This window comes from Salvelinus alpinus, chromosome 24 (assembly GCF_045679555.1).
Source record: "Salvelinus alpinus chromosome 24, SLU_Salpinus.1, whole genome shotgun sequence".
Taxonomy (NCBI): Eukaryota; Metazoa; Chordata; class Actinopteri; order Salmoniformes; family Salmonidae; genus Salvelinus; species Salvelinus alpinus.
Genome location: NC_092109.1, coordinates 17,531,562 through 17,545,848, shown reverse-complemented (window position 1 = coordinate 17,545,848; position 14,287 = coordinate 17,531,562). Strand labels below are relative to the sequence as shown.

Below are 14,287 nucleotides of genomic sequence, written 5' to 3'. Positions count from 1 at the left end.
ACTCAAACAAAATAACAAACGTGAGAACGAAAGCGCACAGTTCTGTCAGGCAGAAACACTAAACAGAAAACAAGATCCCACAAAACCCAAAAGGAAAATGACAACTATTATATGATCCCCAATCAGAGACAACGATAGACAGCTGCCTCTGATTGGGAAACACACACGGCAAAAAACAAAGAAATAGAAAACATAGACTTTCCCACCCGAGTCACACCCTGACCTAACCCAACATAGAAAATAATAAGGAACTCTAAGGTCAGGGCGTGACACTAAAAAGCATAGTTAAACAGTATTCTAATGTATTTTAACAAGCAGCTAATAAACCATTCAATGGATAGTTTTTTTCAACATTTACAAAGTATTTATAAATCATGACACATAACCTGTTAATGTTTGAATGAATGAATTGAGTAAGGACCTGCTGTCATGTATGATGAACAACAGCCCTTATATGTTTTCACATTGTGGTGAACTATGTGGTCATGGTTTTAAGCACCTTCAAGATGTATCAATGATATATTCAACATTTTATCCTTGTTGTTGCGTTTTAACAGGTCTAACTTGAATATGATAAAACCCAAACTATTATAAATACTGTTTACTGAGTTGTTATTCAGCATGATTCAGTGTAAGGACAAAAACAATCAATTACACACTCGGCATGGCTTTCAAAAGTATTTATTCAACCATCCAAAACCACACTCTCACAGACTTGCACAGGCATAGCACACACACCCTTACACACACACTACAGGAATTGTGTGACCTTTATTGACTTTATTGATTTATAACTGCTAGCAGATAACCTTGATTCTGATGCATTAGTGCACCAAAAGACATTGTATTGAGCACCTTGTTACAAGCACACTGGAGTCGATTATGTTGGGTATTTCTGCTGTTTGCCGAGCTGAGGTTTTATTAGACTGTCTTTTGGCTTGTGTGGTCTTGGGCCACAAACTTACTTTTTAGCCTTTGGTTTTTCAGATTGGTCTTTCTCTTCGGCAGGTTTTTCTCTCTTCTCCTCACTCTTGGACATCTCTGGTTCGCCCTTCTCTTCTTTGGTTTCAGCTTCGTCATCTTTTTTCTCCTCACTTTTACCTTCATCTTTCACCTCTTCATCTTCATCATCTCCTCCCTCCTTTTCTACCCCCTCCTCTTCCACACCTTCCTTTCCATCCTGCCCCCCACCCTCATCCTTATCTTCCTCTTTCTCTCCATCCTCTTTTGCAGTTTCTGCCTTCTCATCTCCACCTGTATCAAAAAAGGAAATAATTGAGAAGAGGAATAGTTTAGTTAGTATACAGGTTTGTAAAAATGTCAGCATGTAAGCAATACACAACAACAATAGAGAATATTCTTTGAGGGAAAATATTCCAACGCTAACCTTGATCTCCATCCTTAGCATCCTCTCCATCTTCCTTCTCATCCTCGCTTCCCTCATCCCCATCTTCCTCTTTCTCTTCTCCCTTTTCCTCCTTCTCCTCTCCATCCTCTTCTTCCTCCTCCTGTCCCTCCTCTTTCTTCTCTTCTGCTTCTTCCTCCTCCTTCTCCTCCTCTTCCTCCTTCTCCTTCTCCTCCTCTTCCTCTTCCTGTGGTGGGCTGGCAGAGTCCCGTTGGGCCAGGCTGGTAGAGATGATGTCTTCTCCAGAGACAAATGAGGAGCTGAGGAAGCGTGAGGTCATCAGGTAGGGGGTGCCAGAGCTCAGGCTAGACTGCATTGAGAACATGGAGCAGCCGAAGGAGGGCATGACTGACAAGGTGTGGCCATAGACACTGGACATACCCCCTGACCCGCCCACACTGAAGTGAGACTCCTCCCCCTCCAGCAGCTTCCTGGAAAAGTAAAGGATCATGGGAAAGATACAATTTTAGAATAAACGCGCAATAGGCTTTCCTTGACCTGGACTGGCATTAGTATCATTACATTATATTTGTTTAAGTTGAAGCTCTGGCCAGTGCTCCTCATAGCATCCTACCTGTAGGCAGCGATCTCAATGTCCAAGGCCATCTTAACATTCAGCAGGTCCTGGTAGTCCTTCAGGTAGTGAGCCATCTCCTGCTTGGTGGCTCTCAGCTCATTCTCCAGCTGACCAATAGTGTCCTACGGGAGACGTTTAAAGGTTATGAAGTGGATAAAGTTTTTTTTACAGTGGGTAATACAGATAATATGCCTAAAATGGCTGAATGGATGAAATTTTAAATGTATTAGAAATAATCTTATTTGTTCCTATTCTGTATTACTAAATCAGTTCCACTTGGCACAAAATATAAAACATTATTGGTGTCTTGTATTCTGATATAGTTATTTACCTATTAGTAAGCAGTTTCTAAACATAAATAAATTCACATTCAGATTGCATTCATTCTGAGGTATTTGCATCAATCCAGATTTGCTGTTTAATTCATCCTGCAGTACCACCACTGACCTGCATGTTGCTGATCTCAGCGCTCTGCTTGTCCTCCATGATGTGTAACTGGTTTTCCAGAGACTTGTTGAGGCCCCTGCAGGTATCGATCTCCAGCAGGTGGGCCTTGAGCTGCCGGCGATACTCCCCTGCCTCATCCCTGGAGCTCCTCACTGCGTCGCTGTGCTGGGCAACACTCTCCGTCAGGGAGCCCACCTTCCCGTGGAACCACTCCTCAGCAGACTGCATGTTCTTGGCCGCCAGCCTCTCGTACTGGGCCCGGATGTCCCTCAGAGCACCGGACAGGTCTGGTGTGGCTGCCTCCATCTCCACAGCCACCTGGGCCCCCAGCTGGGCCTGGGCCTGGAGCTCCACCACCTCACCCTCGTGGAGCTTCTTGAGGAAGGCCACCTCGTCCAGGAGGGTCTCCACCCTCTTCTCCAGCTCAGCCCTGGCCAGGGCAGTCTGGTCGGCCCCACGCCGTGCATCCAGCAGCCTGCCCTCCGCGTCCTCGCGGGCCACCACCTCCTCCTCATAGCGGGCCTGCAGGGCGCTCAGGGCCTGCTCTAGACGCTCCCTCTGGCCCAGGGCGGCCTGCTGCTCCCCACGCGCCTCATCCACGGCGGCCCTCAGGGCCCGCGCCTCCTGCTCATACAGGGCCGCCAGGCGGGAGGGTTCACCGTGCCTTTGCCTCAGCATCACCAGCTCAGCCTCCAGTGCACGGTTCTGCTGCTCCAGCTCCCGCACACGCTCGATGAAGCCAGCGAAGCGGTCGTTGAGGTCCTGCAGCTGGGCCCTTTCCTGGGTCCTCACTGTGCGGAACTCAGAGCTCACCTGGGTCGCCTGGCTCAGCTCCAGTTCCACAGAGGAGGAAGAGGCCATGGATGAATGCAGAGCCTGGCCAGGAGAGTACTGCAGACGGGAGCTCAGGGGGGAGGCGTGGGAGGAGAAGGCCGATCGTGACCTCCCCTTGGTCACCACTCCGCGAGGGGCACCCTCCACGTGCCAGCGGCGATAGGAGGAGGATGAGTAGTAAGGGTCAAAGCCGAGGGCACTCATGGCTGGGCTGGGAGGGCAGGCAGCTCTGTCTGGCTCTGTGTCAATGTGTCTGTAGGGCTCAGGTGAAGAACCCAGACTGATGCCGCTGCAGTGGCTCCAGCTTTTATAGCAGGGAGGGAGAGCTCTGACGCAGGCGCATTCCCAAACTCTGACTATGCGGGATCGATAGGCTTACACTGCAACGAACAGAGAGGGAGAAAGGAAAGGAAAGAAGGAAAGAGAGGGGGAGGGAGAGGTTGCAGATGGAGATATATTTGTGTTTTTGAGGGTACAAAGGAGGTTAACATGTTTCTAGTTTCTTTACACTGTTTCTGTCATACACAGTAACCTTGACTACAAAAATGAATAGTCGCATGAGATGACTTGAGTTTGGAGTCATTCATTTGAATGTAGGTCTCGCAGTCCTCCCTGTAGGGGAATAAAATGAATGGGCTGTCCTGATTCTACAGCAGCCTATGCATTGATATTATACACAGCTTCTCCTCATACAGTGACACAGCAACTGCCCTGCTGGCCAATTAGAGAGCGACACCCAAGACCACAGAAAACCTACATTGATAAACACAGAACACGCGGCTGGATGGTATGTGTTTATTTATTTATATTTATTTATACATTATGGCTGGGAAGCTACTGTTTGGTGCCTGTAGATACTTGTGAGGTTCTGAATCAGATGCTGTAATGATAATGTGTATAAATATGTTGATGTCTGTGAAGATGTATTTGTGTTTTTGGGATGATAATGCATTGATAATAATAATAATAGATAATCATAATAATAATAATAGATAATTAATCTATTATACAAAATAGGTCAAATTAATTCAAATACATTTTCATGATTGCCTTAGCTGTAAGGGACACAGAGGAATTTGAAGAGAAGTTGAATGGTCTTTTTATATTGTTATGTTAATTCCCTAACAAGAGAAACAGGCTTCTTATCTTTCAGCTGCAGAGTGAAGAGGGAACCATAACTGGTCAATAACACTCTGCTTCCTCCCTGCTGACACCCACTTCATCCTTTTCCTCCTCCACTTCCTCCTGAGAGGGGTGGGGGAGATACACATGTTATACTGTCCCAGACTGTTGATTGAGAGAATGGATAGCACAGTGACTTGCCATACATTTAAGCATAGTATGAGGATCTTGTGAGAGAACAGGCTGGTATGCAGTATATTATGCATTTCGCCTGTACACATTTGAGGAGAGTGTATGAATTGAAGTGTGTTTGTGTGTCTCTCTTGTATGTGTGTATTTTGCTGACAGTTGTCAAAGCAGAAGCCTTGAAGGTGAGATGGATGAGGGTTGCTAGGCTACAGTAGGTGCGGGGTGCTGCCGCAAGCTGAGTCATAAGTAAAGTCAGGGCCGGTTCCAGGCATTATCAAAATAAGCCCCAGGCATTTTAATAAATCAGTCGGGGGCTCAACTTACTGTTGAGAGTTAGAATAGTAGAGTATACAAGGTGCAATTTAGACATTTGGTTGTGCATCAGCATTTTGACAGTCACTCAACTAGCCCATGTCAGCTAAAATGTTTTAGATTGGTAAATGAGTCTAGCCAGGTATCTATACTTGTAGTTATCATGGTCAAATTACCCTGACCTCCAGGGGGCCCCCATTGATTTTGTTAGTCACTCTCACTCAGAAGTCATATTAACATGGCAAATGTGTAAAATTGCAACAAACTTGCTTTGAAACTGCAACATTTTCTTTACACCCCATGTTGTACAAATAAATTAGCTTAGGGCCCCAAAAAGTGAAAGCCAGCCCTGAATACAGTAGTGTTTTCACCCATCCCCTCCACACCCAGCCCCACAGTATCCTCTCCACTTCTCTCTCATACTCCCTTCTCTTTCAGCTTTACCTGCTTTCTCTCTATCTCTCGCTTTTCTCTCTATCTCTCGCTCTCTCTCACGGCAGCATCCTCAGTCTTTCTCTCTCTTTGTGATTCCTCTATCTCTCTGTCCTTTTTTTGTGATATAAGATATGCAGATTGGCTACATGCCCAGAGTTCCATTACTATTGTATTTGCTGATATTGTATTTCTCTCTTTTCTCAATGTGTCTCATACTTTGATTGGTAGAAGGGAGCATTGATTGACTTGGCCCTATAGTTTGGGCTCCGCCCTGACTTTCTTTCAGTTTAAAGCCCAATCAGTATTCGTGGTAGGATCGGTTTGAAATCTTGGTGCATTTCTACATAGAATTTCAAACATCCCAAATAAATATTTGCTGACTGTATTTATTTGCTGACTGTTGTCCTGTGGAGACCAAATAGTGGTTGTACTGGGAATAAGTACCATTTCTATTGTGTGTTCTTTGGAGTATGTGTGATATTATACAGTAGGACTACTAGAGTATATGTGTTATTATACAGTAGGACTACTAGAGTATATGTGTTATTATACAGTAGGACTACTAGAGTATGTGTGTTATTATACAGTAGGACTACTAGAGTATGTGTGATATTATACAGTAGGACTACTAGAGTATATGTGTTATTATACAGTAGGACTACTAGAGTATGTGTGTTATTATACAGTAGGACTACTAGAGCATATGTGTTATTATACAGTAGGACTACTAGAGTATGTGTGTTATTATACAGTAGGACTACTAGAGTATGTGTGTTATTATACAGTAGGACTACTGGAGTATGTGTGTTATTATACAGTAGGACTACTAGAGTATGTGTGTTATTATACAGTAGGACTACTAGAGTATGTGTGTTATTATACAGTAGGACTACTAGAGTATGTGTGTTGTTATACAGTAGGACTACTAGAGTATGTGTGTTGTTATACAGTAGGATTACTAGAGTATGTGTGTTATTATGCCGTAGGACTACTAGAGTATGTGTGTTATTATACAGTAGGACTACTAGAGTATGTGTGTTGTTATACAGTAGGACTACTGGAGTATGTGTGTTATTATACAGTAGGACTACTAGAGTATGTGTGTTATTATACAGTAGGACTACTGGAGTATGTGTGTTATTATACAGTAGGACTACTGGAGTATGTGTGATATTATACAGTAGGACTACTAGAGTATGTGTGTTATTATACAGTAGGACTACTAGAGTATGTGTGTTATTATACAGTAGGACTACTAGAGTATGTGTGTTATTATACAGTAGGACTACTAGAGTATGTGTGTTATTATACAGTAGGACTACTGGAGTATGTGTGTTATTATACAGTAGGACTACTAGAGTATGTGTGTTATTATCCAGTAGGACTACTAGAGTATGTGTGTTATTATACAGTAGGACTACTGGAGTATGTGTGTTATTATACAGTAGGACTACTAGAGTATGTGTGTTATTATACAGTAGGACTACTAGAGTATGTGTGTTATTATACAGTAGGAATACTGGAGTATGTGTGTTATTATACATTAGGACTACTAGAGTATGTGTGTTATTATACAGTAGGACTACTAGAGTATGTGTGTTATTATACAGAAGGACTACTAGAGTATGTGTGTTATTATACAGTAGGACTACTGGAGTATGTGTGTTATTATACAGTAGGACTACTAGAGTATGTGTGTTATTATACAGTAGGACTACTAGAGTATGTGTGTTATTATACAGTAGGACTACTAGAGTATGTGTGTTATTATACAGTAGGACTACTAGAGTATGTGTGTTGTTATACAGTAGGACTACTAGAGTATGTGTGTTGTTATACAGTAGGATTACTAGAGTATGTGTGTTATTATGCCGTAGGACTACTAGAATATGTGTGTTATTATACAGTAGGACTACTAGAGTATGTGTGTTGTTATACAGTAGGACTACTGGAGTATGTGTGTTATTATACAGTAGGACTACTAGAGTATGTGTGTTATTATACAGTAGGACTACTGGAGTATGTGTGTTATTATACAGTAGGACTACTGGAGTATGTGTGATATTATACAGTAGGACTACTAGAGTATGTGTGTTATTATACAGTAGGACTACTAGAGTATGTGTGTTATTATACAGTAGGACTACTAGAGTATGTGTGTTATTATACAGTAGGACTACTAGAGTATGTGTGTTATTATACAGTAGGACTACTAGAGTATGTGTGTTATTATACAGTAGGACTACTAGAGTATGTGTGTTATTATACAGTAGGACTACTAGAGTATGGGTTTTATTATACAGTAGGACTACTGGAGTATGTGTGTTATTATACAGTAGGACTACTAGAGTATGTGTGTTATTATACAGTAGGACTACTAGAATATGTGTGTTATTATACAGTAGGACTACTGGAGTATGTGTGTTATTATACAGTAGGACTACTAGAGTATGTGTGTTATTATACAGTAGGAATACTAGAGTATGTGTGTTATTATACAGTAGGACTACTGGAGTATGTGTGTTATTATACAGTAGGACTACTGGAGTATGTGTGTTATTATACAGTAGGACTACTAGAGTATGTGTGTTATTATACAGTAGGACTACTAGAGTATGTGTGTTATTATACAGTAGGACTACTAGAGTATGTGTGTTATTATACAGTAGGACTACTAGAGTATGTGTGTTATTATACAGTAGGACTACTAGAGTATGTGTGTTATTATACAGTAGGACTACTGGAGTATGTGTGTTATTATACAGTAGGACTACTAGAGTATGTGTGATATTAAACAACTTCCCTTAACGTAACCCCATGTTGAGGCAGAATGTTTTAGTCTGTTTTTCCACTAGTCACTACTACCTCATTGCATGGTACAGTTGCCAGTATCAGTTCTAGTTTTGGAGTTAGATTACTAATTCCATTGCCTTTTATTGATGTCAGAAACTCTCAAAAACTCTACCACAGTAGGTTGTTGGCACCCTAATTGGGGAGGATGGGCTCGTGGTAATGGCTGTAGCGGAATAGGTGGAACGGTATCAAATATATAAAACACATGTGTTTGATGCCATTATTATGAGCCGTCCTCCCCTCAGCAGCCTCATGTGCACTCTACAGCGCCTCAGCAGCAGCAGCTTACTCTGATCTTTACACTTTTATTTCACAGCTCTCGGTTTAAAAGTCATGTTGCTATTTTAGCTCAATCCCTGACCTCTGGCCTTCCCAGCTGGGACATGTCCCTCCAGTCCATGTGAGGCCCTGCCCTATTGGCTGAGCCAAGCTGTCCATCAGGGGGTGAAGTGCTCTCATTGGTGGAGAGCAGTTTACGCCCGGCTGCTATGCAGGGCCTCATTCCAGAATGCTATAAAAAGAGTGTGAGAGGAGTCGCTCGGGGCTGTTGGTCTCAGAGTGTATGTGTACCATAAGGGAGGGCTGTGTCTCGTGTGTTTGGTAAAGGAATTTAAAGCAACACTGCAAGCATGACTACTGCCCATAAGTTGGTGATCGTCCGTCATGGCGAGAGTGAGTGGAACCAGTACAACAAATTCTGCGGCTGGTTTGATGCCGACCTCAGCGAGAAGGGCCTGGAAGAGGCCAAACGTGGTGCCAAGGCCATCAAGGACGCCGGAATGAAGTTTGACATCTGCCACACCTCCGTGCTGAAGCGAGCAGTCAAGACCCTGTGGACCATCCTGGAGGGCACAGACCAGATGTGGCTGCCCGTGTACCGCACATGGCGTCTGAACGAGCGCCACTACGGCGGTCTGACAGGTCTCAACAAGGCAGAGACAGCCGAGAAGCACGGAGAGGAGCAGGTCAAGATCTGGCGTCGTTCCTTCGACATCCCCCCTCCCCCCATGGAACACGACCACGCCTTCCACAAGATCATCAGTGAAGTAAGAGGCCGGTGGTGGTGGTGGTGAATAATAGTACATCACAAAACAGACTTGTGAACCACATTGTAGGTCTGTGACTGCTAACATAGAATAATAACACCTGACACATTATTTTAAAGCGTTGCGTGCAACTACCTCTGGAATATGTTCCCATTTTACAAGGAAACCAGTTGGAGTATATTCAGGAGATTTATGACTTGCTTAGGAGATCCTGCAAGACTAAGACTAAGTAACACAATTAAATAACAATAACGAGGCTATATACAGGGGGTACCGGTACCGAGTCAATGTGCGGGGGTACAGGTTAGTCGAAATAATTTGTACATGTAGGTAGGGGTAAAGTGACTATGCATAGGTAATAAACAGCGAGTAGCAGCAGTGTAAAAACAAAGGAGAGGGGGCAGTCTTATTGTTCACCAGTCTTATTACTTGGGGGTAGAAGCTAAGGAGAATTTTGGACCTAGACTTGGCGCTCCGTACCGCTTGCTGTGAGGTAGCAGAGACAACAGTCTATGACTTGGGTGACTTCCTCTGACATGCACTGCTTGAGGTACTACGTAGGCTTTGCCAGGTTTCATTTGCAACCCTCTAGGATGTTACATCACACCTACTTTTGTGATGATACATTTGAGCAGTGTAACCCAACATGCTGTTCTGTCCTCCCACCAGTCAAGGCGCTACAAGGGCCTGAAGCCCGGTGAGCTGCCCACATGTGAGTCCCTGAAAGACACTATTGCCCGTGCCCTGCCCTACTGGAACGATGTCATCGTACCTGAGATCAAGGCTGGCAAGAACATCATCATCGCTGCCCACGGCAACAGCCTCCGCGGAATTGTCAAGCACTTAGAGGGTTGGTATTATGGGCTGCTGCAGTGGCGGGGGGGGGGGGGGGGGGGGGGGGGTGTTCAGGAATAGGGAGAGGAGGTACAGGGAAAAGGTTAGAGTTCATGTTTCACAAGGAATGTCCAGTATGGCATGTTGTCAAACATCACATGACTCACAGATCTAACAGATGCATAGCCCCTGCACAAACTGAAAGGTCTGCAGCCTGCAACGAGTAAGGATGATGCACAGTAGTAATGATGATACACAGTAGTAATGATGGTACACAGTAGTAATGACAATACAATGATAATACTAAAGTAATGCTACACTCATGACATTACAGTTAATCACCTAACTGTTTGCTTACTGTGGCTCAGTGAGAATACAGCTGCTGGACCTGTAGGCATAGTATGGTACACCACATGCACCCAGTCACATAAATATAAATATGTATAATTATATATATATACACTACCGTTCAAAAGTTTGGGGTCACTTAGAAATGTCCTTGTTTTTGAAAGAAAAGCACATTTTTTGTCCATTAAAATAACATCAAATTGATCAGAAATACAGTGTAGACATTGTTAATATTGTGAATGACTATTGCAGCTGGAAAAGGCAGATTTTTTATGGAATATCTACATAGGCGTAGCAACCATCACTCCTGTGTTCCGATGGCACGTTGTGTTAGCTAATCCAAGTTTATCATTTTAAAAGGCTAATTGATCATTAGAAAACCATTTTGCAATTATGTTAGCACAGCTGAAAACGGTTGCGCTGATTAAAGAAGCAATAAAACTGGCCTTCTTTAGACTAGTTGAGTATCTGGAGCATCAGCATTTGTGTGTTCGATTACAGGCTCAAAATGGCTAGAAACAAATAACTTTCTTCTGAAACTCGTCTGTCTATTCTTGTTCTGAGAAATGAAGGCTATTCCATGTGAGAAATTGCCAAGAAACTGAATATCTCGTACAACACTGTGTACTACTCCCTTCACAGAACAGCGCAAACTGGCTGTAACCAGAATATAAAGAGGTGTGGGAGGCTCCAATGCACAACTGAGCAAGAGGACAAATACATTAGAGTGTTTGGTTTGAGAAACAGATGCCTCACAAGTCCTCAATTGGCAGCTTCATCAAATAGTACCCGCAAAACACCAGTCTCAACGTCAACAGTGAAGAGGCGACTCCGGGATGCTGGCCTTCAAGGCATAGTTCCTTTGTCCAGTGTCTGTGTTCTTTTGCCCATCTTAATATTTAATTTTTATTGGCTAGTTTGAGATATGGCTTTTTCTTTGCAACTCTGCCTAGAAGGCCAGCATCCCAGAGTCACCTTTTTAAATGATAAACTTGGATTAGCTAACACAACGTGCCATTGGATCACAGGAGTGATGGTTGCTGATAATGGGCCACTGTACGCCTGTGTAGATTTTCCATGAAAAATCAGCCGTTTCCAGCTACAATAATCATTTACAACATTAACAATGTCTACACTTTATTTCTGATCAACTAGATGTTATTTTAATGGACAATTTTTTTTATTTTATTTTAAAAACGAGAACATTTCTAAGTGACCCCAAACTTTTGAACGGTAGTGTATATACATTATATATAAATATATACACAGTACCAGTCAAAAGTTTGGACACACCTACTCATTGAAGGGTTTTTCTTTATTTTTACATTTTCTACATTGTAGAATAATAGTGAAGACATAAAAACTATGAAATAATACATATGGAATCATGTAGTAGCCAAATTGATTATTCTAAAATGGATTTTTTTTAAAAATTTGCTTAGCAATCTATACACAATACCCCATAATGACAAAGCAAAAGCATGTTATTTGAATTTGTTTCAAATGTATACTTTTTTAAAACCGAAATATCTTATTTACATAAGTATTCAGTCCCTTTGCTATGAGACTCGAAATTGAGCTCAGGTGCATCCTGTTTCCACTGATCATCTTGACATGTTTCTACAACTTGATTGGAGTCCACCTGTGGTAAATTCAATTGATTGGACATGATTTGGAAAGGCACACACCTGTCTACATAAGGTCACACAGTTGGCAGTGCATGTCAGAGAAAAAAACAAGCCATGAGGTCAAAGGAATTGTCCGTAGAGCTCCGAGACAGGATTGTGTTGAGGCACAGATCTGGGGAAGTGTACCAAACAATGACTGCAGCATTGAAGGTCCCCAAGACCACAGTCCACGGAAGACACTCCTCAGTAAAAGACACATGACAGCCCGCATGGAGTTTGTCAAAAGGCACCTAAAGACTCTCAGACCATGATAAACAAAATTCTCTGGTTTGATTGAACTCTTTGGCCTGAATGCCAAGCGTCACGTCTGGAGGAAACCTGGCACCATCCCTACAGTGAAGCATGGTGGTGGCAGCAACATGCTGTTTTTCTGCGGCAGGGACTAGGAGACTAGTCAGGATTAAGGCAAAGATGAACGGAGTATAGTACAGAGAGATCTTTTATGAAAACCTGCTCCAGAGCGCTCAGGACCTCAGACTGGGGCGAAGGTTCACCTTCCAACAGAACAAAGACCCTAAGCACACAGCCAAGACAATGCAGGAGTAGCTTCAGGACAAGTCTATGAATGTGCGAAGCATTGGATAACCTCCCTGGTCTTTGTGGTTGAATATGTGTTTGAAATTTACTGCTTGACTGAGGGACAATACAGATAATTGTATGTGTGGGGTACAGAGATGAGGTTGTCATTCAAAAATCATGTTAAAATCTATTATTGCACATGGAGTCCATGCAACTTATTATGTGACTTGTTAAACACATTTTTACTCCTGAACGTATTTAGGCTTGCCATAACAAAGCGGTTGAATGCTTATTGACTCAAGACATTTCAGCTTCTTTTTTTTTATGAATATTTTTTTTCTCAAAACATAATTCCACTTTGACATTATGGGGTACGGTGTAAAAAAAATCAGGCTGTAACAACCAAATGTGGAAAAACTTAAGGTGTGTAAATATTTTCTGAAGGCACATTTCCAGATAACCAGGAGTCTATAAATAGCTTGGGCTCTCTCCCTGGAGCTCAGACAGACACAGTGGAAAAGGCCATGGGCACGGTTTCCGTTACTGACACGACCTTTCTGCAGAAAGGTTCTGCATTCTCCAGGAGTGGTGGGACCGGGGTGATGCAGACAGGGTTGCTGGGTGGCAGGGTTGCAGAGGGAGAGGGGGTGACAAGAGGGCAGAGGGAAAGGGCAGAGAAAGGTAACGTCTGCTGAAACAAGCTACTTAGTGGCCCCCCTGAAAGAGGAGTATGGACGACCTCCCCTGTCAAAGGTGGTACTAGCTAAGAAATATACCAGCCTTTGAGGATCTGTACTTCCCCTCCACTGGGAATACACATGTCAAATACATTGCCATATGTGAATTTCCTCTATGTGAATGATCAGTCTTGATTTCACACACTATCCTCTGCTCACTCCTAACACGTCTTTCTGTCTGTCTCGTCAGGCATGTCAGACGCTGCCATCATGGAGTTGAACCTGCCAACAGGTATCCCCATCGTGTACGAGCTTGACGCAAACCTGAAGCCCGTCAAGCCCATGGCTTTCCTGGGAGACGCTGAGACTGTGAAGAAGGCCATGGAGGCCGTGGCTGCCCAGGGCAAAGCTAAGAAGTAAGCCAGCCTGGAGACATCAAGAGGAGAAAGAGAAAAAGTGACTGTCCCTTCCCCCGCACAAGCCTTGTCCACTCCCCCAAACACACACACACACACACACACTACTGTGGAGTGTCACAGTCCCACTGTAGGTGTTGGTGAAGCCCTGTGTTAAGGGCACAACAGTCTGACACAACAAATAAAGAAAACACCTTTTTGTGTCTTTGCCTGTTTCTGCTTTTATCTCTTTCCTCTTCCTCCATCTGTTTTGATGTTTTTCCTCCTATCTAATCTTTTTCCTCCTTTTCCTCTCTTGCTCCACCTTTTCTCTTCTTCCATTTACTCCTCCATGACCTGATCTTCCTTCTCTCCCTGGTGGGTAATTCACTGGTATCAGCATGGCGATGGTGGTGCTGTGTAATCTTATCCAGATAGCAGAGCAGAGCGGGGAGGAGAGAGAAGAGGAGGGTCACTGAGTTCCTATTGGCAGCGTTCCTGTGGTGCAGCAGCACCTTGTCTGACTCCGTCACACCCCATCCCTCTCATCTCCTCAGTACCGACGCAGTACACTGGCTCGGGCTGGCTCAGGGCTAGGGACACGTT

General features: G+C 43.4%; 2 protein-coding genes across 2 annotated transcripts; one reads left to right on the top strand and one right to left on the bottom strand.

Annotated features, from left to right (window-relative positions):
* Positions 1-665: 665 nt before the first annotated feature.
* Positions 666-3,539, bottom strand: LOC139551767 (neurofilament light polypeptide-like). Its single transcript, XM_071363093.1, has 4 exons — positions 2,430-3,539; positions 1,980-2,104; positions 1,388-1,836; positions 666-1,254 (listed from the first exon to the last, which is right to left on the bottom strand). Exons 1-4 carry the CDS (start codon positions 3,465-3,467, stop codon positions 962-964), a joined length of 1,905 nt encoding a protein of 634 aa, XP_071219194.1. The 5' UTR covers positions 3,468-3,539; the 3' UTR covers positions 666-961.
* A 5,107-nt stretch (positions 3,540-8,646) lies between these two features.
* On the top strand, positions 8,647-13,907 carry LOC139551766 (phosphoglycerate mutase 2-like). The gene is made up of 3 exons (XM_071363092.1): positions 8,647-9,220; positions 9,890-10,070; positions 13,537-13,907. The coding sequence occupies exons 1-3, from the start codon at positions 8,804-8,806 to the stop codon at positions 13,704-13,706; spliced, it is 768 nt and encodes a 255-aa protein (XP_071219193.1). The 5' UTR covers positions 8,647-8,803; the 3' UTR covers positions 13,707-13,907.
* The last annotated feature ends 380 nt before the right edge of the window (positions 13,908-14,287 follow it).